This window comes from Panthera pardus, unplaced genomic scaffold (genome assembly GCF_024362965.1).
Source record: "Panthera pardus isolate Hobbes unplaced genomic scaffold, ASM2436296v1 HiC_scaffold_13, whole genome shotgun sequence".
NCBI lineage: Eukaryota > Metazoa > Chordata > Mammalia > Carnivora > Felidae > Panthera > Panthera pardus.
In genome coordinates, this window is record NW_026526688.1 from 79,250,825 (window position 1) to 79,264,060 (window position 13,236).

Below are 13,236 nucleotides of genomic sequence, written 5' to 3' on the forward strand. Positions count from 1 at the left end.
ACATTAGGGAAAAAGGGGGAGGAGGCCTAAGAAATTAACCGTGCCAAATGCCCATTAAGGAAAGAAAGCTAATTGTGTTTCTCAGCAGTGGGAGGTGCACTGAGACAAGTTATAACTGCCAAGTGGAAGGAAAGGTTCCTCAAGTCCCACTTACCCAAATTCTCAGTTCTGCTACAAGTTAAAGCAATGTCATGCTGGGTAGGGGGCAAGATGTCCCAATTCCTCTCATTTCATTTTGCCCTCGTCCAACAAGACAAACGATAATGGGAACCTTAATGAAGCTAAATAACATGCAGATTAATGACAGTCAGTGGCTAAATGAGAAGAAATCACTTGGGTAATACAATTTCTTTATCTGAAACTGTGTCTAGGAAAGGTTATCTCAACAGAATAACCTCCTACTCTCAATCCCAAAAGCAAAACAAAACAAAACTACATACAGATAATCATCTCCCAAAAAGATTACGTAAGAGGCAAAAGGCAACTCCTGAACTCTAAATTAATGCATCACATTAAGGCATAAAAAGATGTAATGAAGTGGCCATAAAATTATACAGCAAATTTTATTTTCTGTTGCCCAAAGATTTAAAAAATGAAGTATGGTGATTGCCCCCAAATCTACCACACAGCTAAGATACACCAAACGTGTATGCCAGGAGAAGCTCATGAGGGAATCAGCTGTGTTAATATCACATGACATAAAACATAAGACCCCATTATAACGTTATAGCAGCAGCTAATAGGCATTAGGTTACAACTCCAGGAACCACCTCTACCACTTGCAAAGGTCGATGGAAGTCTGTAGCAATTCAATTATAAAGTGAATAAGACCGGTTCAGTTGCAATGTCAATAGAAGTCAAAGCAAATTGCTTTACTCTGTAAAGCAGAGAGCATTTTTACAACATCATCACAGTCCTGAGGTATTATTTACAGACTCAGATTTCTGCCTACATAAACAAACAAAAAATATAACAACCATGTACTATTATCCTTAGGAACCAAAAAGTAATCAGATACTGAATCAAACTGTCTTCCATAAACTTCTGAGGAAGCCTGACACTTTGACAGCTCAGGAAATTTACATCACTGCTCAGAACACAAACTCCAGTCCAGCTGAGACAATGAGGGCTGTTGGACTCCTGGCTATTTACCCGTCTTCCTCCCCTGCCAGCTGCCTCACCTAAGGAATGTTAAGTATCATCAAAGGCCAAATTAAGACACTAGAAACCAATATGCCTAGGCATTATGCTTGACAAAAATAAAAGACGGAGTTACATTTTCTTTCAAAGTATACTATATATGAAAATATATTTGAAGCCCTCTACTTCATACATGAAGCCCTCAACAAATAAGCTCAAATTCTTGAGTATTTACAAAACAGTGGGTGGTTTACAACTCTTAACTCATATATTCTTGGCAAAAAAAAAAAATCACGTGAAATTTTATTGCCCCAAACTTGTGAGGCTTCGGGGCGAATTTGCCATGATCATAAAAGAGAGAAAGCACACGGATTTAAATCCAGCTTACTTAATTTTTTTTAATATTTTTTTTTTTTGAGAGAGTGAGACAGATGCAAGTAGGGGAGGGGCAAAGAGAGAGGGAGACACAGAATATGAAGCAGGCTCAGGCTCCGAGCTGTCAGCACAGAGCCCGATGCAGGGCTCGAACTCACAAACCGTTGAGATCATGACCTGAGCTGAAGTCGGTGGCTTAACGAATTGAGCCACTGAGGCATCCCTAAATCCAGGTTACTTTAAATCCAAACTTCACCACAAACAATTCTACCAGTCAATACAACTCTTTGCTACCTAAGTCTTTCCAGTGATAGCGATCCCCAAAATGCTAGGACAATGTGGCTCTGAGACAGCAGCCCAGGTAGAAGGTGAAATATATTAAATCAAATGGGAAACCACTAAGCAACAAGAGCCCTCCATTCTCACAGTGGCACCAGTGAAGTCTGTCCAAGTCAGCTCTTGCCAGAACAATGGCATAGGAACAATGGCATACGCTTCTTGCTAGGGAATCTGCTTCATTCTTTCCACTTCAAATCTTAAACTTACACTTAGCACACTAAATACCAAGCACAGCTTGCATCAGTGTTAAGCTGAAACTTCTGTGACTTCAACACATATTTATATATTTATGTGGTATATACTTATGTGATATATATGTATATTCATGTGTTTATATGCATATGTGTGTATAACAATATGGTGCATAAAAGTAATATGTACAAATATGTATAACAATATTTGTGTATGACAAGTAATATGTATGTGTGTATGACAAGTAACCAGTAATATAGGAAAAAGAATTACAGGTATGTATAAAGAAGAAAACCATGACTCTCATCCTTTAAGTATAACCACTGTCATAAATGATTAATATGCTTCCAGATTTATTTCTATGCTTACACATGTACTTACACAATTTTTCCTCTAGAAGTAAGATTATTCTGAAATTTCTGTTTACAGCTTGCTTTTATTCACTTGAAAGCATACCATGTGTATTATCTTTTTTTAATAAATTTTTTTAATGTTTATTTTTGAGAGAGAGAGAGAGAGAGAGAGCGAGAGAGCGAGCGCACGAGCAGGGAAGGCACAGAATCCAGAGCAGGCTCCAAGCTCTGAGCTATCAGCATAGAACCCAACGCGGGGCTTGAACTCATGAACCATGAGCTCACGACCCGAGCCAAAGTCAGCCACCTAACCAACTGACCCACCCAGGCCCTGCCCCATGTGTATGATTTCTGGGAAAACATTTTTACTATCATCTGAAGGCTGGAAGTGTGTGTGGTTAGTAAAGGGCTTCCACCATATACTTGAGTTGGGCTATAGAACACAGGGCCCTCTTAGGAATACATCTGTACAACAGAACACATAGAATACTATACAGCAGTGAAAATGGGGAAGGAGAGCTCCCTGTAGAAACATGAAAACCAACAATGAGTACGTTATAATTTTTTTTTAATTCAGTACAACTGGCTGTTGGGTGAAGAAGAAGGTAACAATATATTCATATCTGCTTCTAAATACATATCGGATTCTGGAAGGATGGGTGAGAAACGACAGGTTAACCACGTGAAACCACTGCTCTGCAATCATTTCTGATGCACACAAACAGCAATTTCACATGGCATGATCCTACTAACGGTGGTCAGCAATCCAATTTGGATCTCAACTCTGAAATGATTTAAGAAACTGTAGGTTGAACTACATGAAATTCCTGATGCTTTAGTACTTTTGACTTAATGAAAAAATTTTTTTTGAAATTGCTGATATTCGATAACTTTGAAACCCAAAGATGGCACTTCCATATGGCTCAAGCCAGTACCGTCAGTGATTGCAGATGCCCTGTGCAGGTGCAGCCGGGTGAGGGGAACGAGCTGACAGGGTGGAGCAGACACTTGTCACTACATCATTGTATACTTTTTTGGGTTTCAAACCAAGGAACCTATTACCTGTTGTTGTAATTTTTTTAATAAAACGAAGAACAAAGAGGGAAAAAAAATACCAGCAAAATCCAATATATTCAGGCAGCATCAAATTGCTGATTGCATTCCCTTTACACATCTCTAACAACCCGCTGAAGCACCAGGTACCTGAGAGATCTGCATTACAGCTAACGCAAGAGCAGGTAATTGTCCATTTTGGTAAATGGTTGCATAAACCACATGAAAACAAACATGTCACTGAAATAAAATGACTGCTCCTCCCTCTCCCCCTCCCAGAAAAATGAGCACCCCCTTTTCTCTTGGAGGGCCCATTTCTGTCACCGTGCATTGTGCCCCAGGTTTACAACCATACACATCTCTGGCTCTCTCTTCACCTGCATCTCCTTCAGTAAGACCATTATTCTGATTCCAGTACTTTCTTACAATGAGAAAACTAAGAATCATTCCTATAATTAAAAAAAGAATAAACTGACATACTGTTTGAAATGCAGAGCATCTCTGAAAAGACTCAGAGGCAAACAGGCCATGTCTACGGACTCCAGGGAAGAGGAGATGTCACTGCAGCACTTGTGTTCAGCACACTAGCAGCGTGGAAAAGGGGCCAGGCTGTGGGACTGCACTGCCTGGGTTCAATCCTGGCATTGTCACTGGCCAGCTGTGAGACAGGTGACTTGCTGATCTCTGGGCCTCAGTTTCCTGAACCATAAAATAGGGATGATCATAATACTACCTCTCAGATGGTTATGAGGATTATCTAGATCTAACTAACATTGCTAAAAACAGTGTCTGGCATATAGTATGGTATATGTCACTGATCACCATTATCCACCCTCCAAATTCTGTATCCTGTTATTGCATTAACTATTAAAATTTTTAAGAAAAAGAATATACCTGTCAAATAACTGAGTTAATAAAGACTTAATATTATTCTATTCTGACCCAAAGAGAAAAATAAAATCATGACCATAATCACATTTGAAGCCCAAAAAATCATGCTGCTGATTTTAATTTTGTTTTTTTTTTGAGAGAGAGAGAGAGAGAGAGGGAGACAATATATGTGCAAGTGGGGGAGAGAGAGGCAGAGGGAGTCAATCTCAAGCAGACTCCACACTTGGCACAGAGCCTGACGTGGGGCTCGATCCCACGACCCTGGGATCATGACCTGAGCAAAAATCAAGAGACAGACGCTCAACCAACTCAGTCACCCAGGCACCCCATGCTGCTGACTTTAGAGAATACTAGTATCTGCAAAACGTCAGCCTGATAATTCATTTTAATAGGTTTGAAGAATTCTTTTCATCCAAGAGTAACATTCAACTTCCAGATACTGCTCAGAGGGTACACAGCAATGCCATGGAAAGCGGAATGAGCCCTCAGAGGGAACCAAGCTGCAAAGTTGCTACCCAGAGTTCACAGAGGGCAACTAGAGGGGACTAGTTACAGGAGTATTCTCCATTATTGACTCAATCTCATTCTTTTTCGTCAACAGCTGGTAAGAATTCAATAAGTAAAAATGAGCTGCCACAGGTTTGTTTTGTTATATTAATTGTAGACAACACCCTCACTTAGTGGTAATTTTTATCATGGTTCAAAAGAGTTTTTTCTGGGTAAGAGAAGTTACCTGGAATTGGCCACATTGAGATAATACCTTCCCCTCTTTAAGATTTCTGCTCATCTTCCTGGCTATCAAAGAAAACGCTTCAAATCACTCACTCTTGACAGCCTTAAAAATTCTATTTCATTCAGGATAAACAATACTTTGGTTGGTTTGAAAAGATGTTTCTTAGACAGCCCAGCTACCTCCTACGCTGTAGGAGTTTCAAAAAGGGCTATAAAGAGAATGACAGCTGCTTGAATTCAGAACTAGAAATTAAAATAAAAGCTATTAGAAGTGAAGAAAAAACCCACACCACAGGGAGACAAGCTTTAAAGAATTTTTCTCTCTTCTATAAATTCTAGTTACCTGCCATGAACTTATTTTCACCACAGAAGCAGCTATGTATTTTTTTGAAGGCGTTAAATAAGCCTTTTCCCTCCAGAGAAAGGGGGAAATGTTCATCCCACACAGAAGCATAGTTAAGATTATATAGGAAGTCATATAAGAAGTTGCCGTGTGCTTTGTCGCTGACATTAGGGGGGCTGAGCTTCTGGGAGGCTTCTGGGGAGACGCCAATGCAGGGGAGGCAGCTTGCATGATTTATGGGTACGCCACAACTCAATTACAGCCCTGAAATTTCTGGCTGCCTTTTCCATCCCATTGATCTCATCATTGTAACAGTGAGTTAAGAAATAATCTGTCTACATATACTGTCACTGATTCAAGCCTGGTCTTAGATTTAACTTCACAATACAGTAATTCCATGTCAGGGAATCATAACATTGCCCCGAAGAAATGGCAAGGGGCCTTGGCACTCAGGAAGTTATTATCCAGCGTCCACCCATGAAGTGTCATGCCAAAAAAATGATAAGAATCAAGGGAAGATCGCCAAGCTTGAGCCGGAGATCTGTTTGTGCCCAGTTACTTAGGGTTGGTTATAATTCTGTGTCAAGCTGATCAGCTTATGTCTACAATAAAATGTCAATAGCTGTAGAATGTCACTGAAAATTCCCATCAACAATGGTTTTACAGTGGTTCTTCTTACATTGTGGGGATGACAGGGCAGTTACAACTCACTGATAAAAGCATGTTTTCATGAAGGCAATTTCTAAAGACGCTCTCTTGGGAACTGAGATTTGAGAGTACAGAGCTGCCATGACTGTCTGCTATCCACCCTTGACTTCTACTGAAATGATCGTCTTTTAGTTTGGTGGTTGCCTCGCAACCTTTACCTTCCCAGCACATGAGTGAATGTGGATATAGGTCTGTGCGGTAAATAGGGGAAAAGAAATGAGCTCTCCATTGCTCACGGTTATGAGACTATTCTTTCTCTAAGAAGACATACCATTTGGTACTATTTAATATTTTCCTCTTTCCACTGACTTTCCATATATACTATTTACACTAATACATTGTACACTATTTTTATTAAACCTATTTTCCAAAGCGGTTACATATTGCACTATGTATTGAAGATGCTAACAAAATGAGGTATTTCCTTCGTTTTGATGAAAAGGTGGTCTAAATATTAAAATGTGGCTGAAGACATCGTTTTGATTATCTGCTTTCATCCTCCACATCGAGTCAGTTAAGAAGTCCCAACAGTTTGTGCTCGCTTCGGCAGCACATATACTAGAAGTCCCAACAGTTTGCTTTAACACCTGTCCCAGATTTATCTTCTATTCCTAGTGCTGGTTCAACACCATACCAACCTAAACCTAAACTACTTAACCAGCCTTTACCATGGCCTTTCTGATTCTTACAGACAGATTTAAGTCAGATTAAACTTCCTTTAATATTATTTTCCATGTGACAACTCTCCCTTGCTGAAAAACAGTAACTTCTCTTATCATTCTATATATAAGGCACGTTTCTCTGTCTTTAATAATAATATTGAATAGCAGAAGCTAGGATTTGAGTGTTTACTATATACCAGACACTATATTAAGCACATTAACCACCTAAACCTTCTCAACTATCCTCAGTAGCACACATTGTAACTACTATTTTGTAGTTAATACGATAGATTTAGAGAGGGTAAGCTATCTGAGTAGAATCAGAATACAAAGTCCTCTGACCAGACTTCTAACCATCATTCCTTAAGCTGACCTCCCCTGGTTTGGCAACATCTCATTGGGTTCACTGGTCACTACTCTTCAACCCTGCCCCCTTCTGATCAAGCTGGCCTCTTCTTTACCCTCCTGCCTTATTCTTACTCACCATTGCTGCCGGGCCTTCATTCAAGCTAGTTTCCTCACCTGAAATCATGCCCCAACCAACTGCCAAAATGGCTCCGCTCAAGGAAACCATGACACCTTTCCCACCTACCGCAGCCCTGGGGTTGCCTTCCTCAGGGCCCATAAGGCCGACAGCCCAGCACTGGGCACTTGCTACCATGCTGTCTCATTATTTTACTGTATAGTGACAGAAGGAGAGTAGAATACTGACGCCTTGAAATAGAAACCATGTGTAAACATGATGCAGAGTTTATAAAAACTCTTCAATAGATACACAGAATTCTGATTTTAGTCTCTAGTATGAGAAAAATCACTAATTAATGATAGAGGCAGAAAATCTCCAAACTGCCAGGGGCATTCCATACTTTAGGATTAAAAATCTACATTTCAAAAGACCTTCCAAGAGCCTCCTTTTTAGCTCTCTATTCTCTTGCTTATGCCTCATTCATTATTCAACAAGATTCTTTCCAAATACCAAAGGTGGCTCTCAGCATCACTCTCATTGATATGGGACATTTAAATGTTAGGTAATCATTTAAAAATCTACCTTGGTGTCATTTCAGCTGAAAGGACATCTACATACAACTTATTTATGCTACTCTGATTTTAGAGACTGATCCGTATCACAGTATGTTCCTCCTTAGAACAGAAGGGAAACGATCATGCTTCGTTGTTTATCTATCTCCCTTTTAACAGTTACATTTTCACTTTATGCTTATAAGGCTCTCCATCCTTGTCACACTGTAGGACTACAATAACACATGTTCAACAAAATGTGCTGCAGTTAGCACATCCGGGATCCAAGTGTGAGAGTGCCAACCCAACGATACCCAAGTAAGACCTACTCTATAATAATATTAAATCTTGCCAACTGGCTTGCAAGATGATTCTGTTTTCAACTCGCTATAAATCATATTTTTTAAGTTGCCTAAACAAATAAACTGCTAGATCATGTACAAAAGAAGATGGGCAACAGAATACCTAACTACTCAAGAAGATACAAATAAAAACTAGTCCTATGAATGCCTCATTCTGTTTAAAATTAGAACTAGCATAAAGAAAGAGCTTGGTCAAAATTTAGATGACCACCATCTTGTCTCCCACTCCCCAAATCTCTTTTAAAATTTTTCTTTGGCCTTGAATGAGAATAACAAAGAATATATCTCATATAGCCTCATGAACTTCCCCTGTACTTGGGAGAATTACAACAACAAAAAAGGTGTCTCTTTACATAAGAGGTAGTAAAGGACATAAATATGGAATGAGCAGGAGAAAATGAACATACATTATAAACTTGTCTGGAGTTACTTTATTATGAATTCTAAGAAAATAAAAACACAGAAAGATCATTTGAGAATGAAAGCAAACCTCTGATTTTTAGTTATCTTTTTAGCACTTTCCAGCATACCTCATATTTTTCTATTTCACAACAGACCCAGCCAAACTTCTCAACTTTGAAGTTCATGAGATTATTAAATGCTATATAAAAATGAACAATATGGCTTCTACCAAATAAAGATAAGACCTTTAGTAAAGATTTAATAGCTGCTCTATTTAAAGAAATCTAGCCAGATAGTATATCCATTTCAGTTTGTATTAATCATCAACAAAGATCCTTAAGCAACTAACTAGAATTTTAAAGTCTTTCGCAAATAATAAGTTTAATATCATTTAATCATATATTACAAAGAAAAATTACGAGCACTGTGTATATAATATGGATAAATGTGCCAAAGCCAATTAAAGTCTTTAACAAAGTAAAGACACTAGGCGTCTTTAATTAAACTGGTCACCTCTCAATTGGGATGGGGGTGGGGTTGAATATATCATAATAAAATTCATGTCTAACAGCAGAGGGTTTCTCTCTCATTTTACGCCAGCTTGGATTCTCTGCTTCCAGGCCTATCCTGCTTCAGCTCATGTAATAGGCTTGCTGACTCTTTGTTAATAATGACTTTTTGATCTGCCTGATGTTAAATTGAAGCCAATTGTGACTGTTTTCCAGGGTTGGCTATTTGGTACATCACTTAGTTTCATACCCTACTCAATGTAGAAGAAGAAATAACATATTACAAACACTTAACTCAAATACCAAATCTGTGACCAAATCATAAGGCTGAAGAAAATCTCCGATCATCTAATCTAGCACCTTGGCTCTTGACAGATAATCCACCTAAATTTAAACAATAACTATTTGTCCTATATTTCATTAAGTCAAGATTAATTTATACTACACTGCATCAATGGGAGAAGGACACATCTACATTTAAAAATCTCTATCACATTCATCTAAGCTACAAAATTGGGAAGAATAATCCACCAAAGTTGACTGTAATGCATATCTTCACCAGACCTAGTGAAACATAGGAAATTGACTCTACTACCACCAATAAGAAAAAATATTAAAAAGATTAAACTTTTTGAAACCTTCAAGTTGACAATTATAGAACTCAGGCTACTGAAAAAAAAAAAAAACATTTAAGTACTAGGGACAACAGATTTTTTTGGTGGGGGAGGGAGCAGAGTTTTTCAATATGCTAGGTATAGTCAATAACACAGTTTTTTAGTATGCTTCCCCTGTATGCTTCCTTTCAGAAGCTCTTCTCTTCATTTATCCCCACCACCCTGCCTCTTTTGGAAAATATAATATGTAGACCCTACTCTGTTCTCTCTGAAATAATTCTTTTTCACACAACCTGAGTTTCACTAAAGCTTACCTACAAATAATTGGCGGGGGGGGGGGGGGGGGGAAGGAAATAACTTCTAGTTTTTAATTGCGTTATCTTATGACCTCTAGATAAAATAAAATTACTCTGTGACAAAATCATGGACTTTCCTGATTCCGACAACTTGCAACAACAACAAATTCCAAGGCTACAATCAAGAAAGATTAATGTAAAGTTATAAAATACAAAACGTAGAATAAAACACCATATAAATAATGAACATAAAAACAGACTAAAGGAATTGAATATTTCACAATCTTTTTTCCCTTATAATCAAATAATTAAGAATTATTATATGACCTAAAATCTAGGAAAGCTATGATTATATGCCATCGTGAGCATTCCCATAAAAGATGTACCAAGCACCACTTCAGCAACTTCTTACCCATTAATAATCACTTTCCAACACAATGGTCAAAAGATCAGTCACCATGTATACTGATTGGATATTATGATTCAATTCCTTAAAATACCAAAAAAGTAGATGTGATTCTAAGACAAACAGTCACTCTTTGGTCATTTCCTTTATGAAATACAGCCAATTTGGTTTTGCTCAAGGGCCAGTGAGCCAATGCAGATTTTATTCTACATCTCCTTGACTTCTTTTTCTCTTCCTACTTCCCAACATTTGCCTCCTTCACTATTTATTAACACTTCCACCAGAGGACAAGTGAGATACAAGAAAAGGTGCAATTCAAACCAGTCAGTTTTACTCCTTATTAGCAACTCCGTTGAGAGAGAGTGAGAGTGAGAAAAAAAGAGAACAAAAAAAAGTTAGGTAGGATCAGAAGTTGAAACTAAGGTCTAAAAGGAAGCTCTGAAATTATAGGTTAATTTTAAGGATTCATGCCCTTCCTCTGGAAAATAAGGATCTGATTGTAAAACTAAGAGTTGTATCATATGGTGCCCATCTTAAACGATGTGAAAGAATACCAGCACACGTTAGCCCCCCCACCGTGTTATTACAGGAAGCATTCTGAGGCTTCCTGCAGCAACTCCCTGATCAGTTGTCACTTGCTTGCATGGATCTTTCGATATTAGCTACCTGGACATTTGACTATACAGCTCCTTACGATGAAAGGTACTGCATTTGTTTCTGTCTTCATTCCCTTCCTCCTTCTGACAATCACCTCATACTTCCAAACCAATATAACTTCAGTAGCTTGCAAGGATAATAAATGAAAGATACAAAAAAGAAAAAAAGGTTGTAACAAAAAGAAGAACGAAGATTAATTACGAATTCAGGAAATGTCCTCAAAAGGTCCCACAACTAAAGAGTCATAGTTTCAGACATGCCTGCTGAACTAGAGGTTCTTAGCCAGAATCACCTTACCCCTCCATGCCAATAACCGCACGATTACAAATCGGCAGTCAGTAATTTGTATGTGGCACACGGTCTTGTTTTGTAGAGATCAGTGCATAAAATTCAAATTTCCAAGCTTTCTTTAAAAAACTAGGCAATCTGACGATACTGAGACAATGTGGCCACATGACAACAAGTAACTGGAACATGTTAGCCAGGACAGGACAGTAGAACTTCCATCTGCCAGAGTCCCACTGCACCTTAGTTCACTGGGCCTGACCCCTGAAGGCAGGTCACTTCGCCACGCCTACTGTACGATGAGGCGCCAGCCTTGCGAGAAAACGTGGGCCAAATAAGATGCAGAAGCCCTAAGCTTCAGTGCAACAGAAAACTATGCCTTTAATCTTGATGTATTTAACATTAGACTATCAGCTCCTCTCAAAAGATCTGCTTTAATTTTAGTTCCTCTTCCATTTGTCTCAGAGTTATGTAACCTCACAGGAGGTCACACAAGTTTCCCAAAAAAAGAAATTTAAGCTGTCTTTTAAAAATAAAAAAAGAAACATGCATAACAAATAACAAACACAAACCTGAAACTTGCATTTTCTCTCTGACAAGAAGGCTTTACCCTCCTCGTTAATCTCAAAAAATTATCTTAAGGTGAAAAGAAATTAAAACACAAAGGAAGGAAAAGAATGGCCTTCCCTGAGGACATATGATATGCCATACTCTCAACATGCTGTCAAGCAGAAAAATAGAATCAACATCTTACCATCTTCCAGCTCCAGACAAAGATTATACACGGCCACGGGTCTCTTCGTCCTCTGGCCTTGTCTCTTCGATTGCCTTGGTGGAGCATTTGGGGGTGATGTCGACAGGGAGACTGGCTCCAGGAATGTCGCATCGGGCGGGGTCCTAAAAATCTGCCATCGAAGCATAAAGGACATTAATTGTTTCCCGTGAACAGAAACCTGTGTGTTGCAATAGTAAACCAGTATCAAGCAACATTTGATTTGGAGCTCATCCAAAACAGGCTGGAGCCAAAAATCCATTCCTTCAAATCGTGGGTACAGGTCGTAAGTCTTTCATTTATTTTTTTAACAGAAGATTTCAAAATACAATCTCTAGTTAAAATTAAGTAAAAGCAATGTCCAATCATTATATTTCAAAATAAATTCGTTCCAAAACTAAGTATGTATAATTAACTTTACCAGGTATAGACAATACCACAGCTATTCACCCACAAAGAAAGTAGCCAGGATAAAACATTAAAAGTAAATATCCCATTTAGTTTCATACAGGGTTATGTTTATGCCAAATGCTGGTCTCAATTTTTTTTCAGCTACATAAACAGAAACATATGACTGTAAATATTTTTTACACATTTAAAAATAGCTTATGCTTATGAAATTACCTTTCAGATTCCCATGTACATTTTTCATAAAATACTTTATAGATTTTATCAATTACTGCCCTCCAACTTCCCTTAATAATTTCCCTTCCATTTATGAAACCTAGAATATTAGCACCTTGATAATCTACAGTGTCACTCATATATCAGCAATAATAACATTAATTAAAATGCGCTGCTTCTTTGCTTAACAATTTTTTTTTTTCTTTTGAGAAAAGCAATCTGTCCCATAAAGGGAAGCATATCATGCAGAGGTAATTTATAATAGACCTTCCACAGCTGCCAAGACCTGAGTTCAGAGGTTTCCTGTCCCCAACAACACTGGAGACCCTTCAGCCTTCAATGAAGTCATAAAATAAAATATTTAGACACATCAACCTAATAGACACTGCATCTCCAAGAGGCCTGATGCTCCCCAAGTGAAAGCAGGAAACAGGAAGAAAGCTTGCTACCATTAAACAAAACATAAATATAAAACTCACAATAAAAAAGGCACTGTGGGAAAGC

General features: G+C 38.3%; 1 protein-coding gene across 4 annotated transcripts in view; it reads right to left on the bottom strand.

Moving 5' to 3' along the window:
• Nucleotides 1-13,236, bottom strand: part of ARHGAP10 (Rho GTPase activating protein 10) — a 321,716-nt gene that overhangs the window by 42,552 nt on the left and 265,928 nt on the right. For all 4 annotated transcript variants that reach the window (XM_053901202.1, XM_053901200.1, XM_053901201.1 and 1 more), the window contains one exon: nucleotides 12,091-12,241. In XM_053901202.1, coding sequence (XP_053757177.1) covers nucleotides 12,091-12,241 — 151 coding nt within the window. The remainder of the gene's footprint in view (nucleotides 1-12,090; nucleotides 12,242-13,236) is intronic.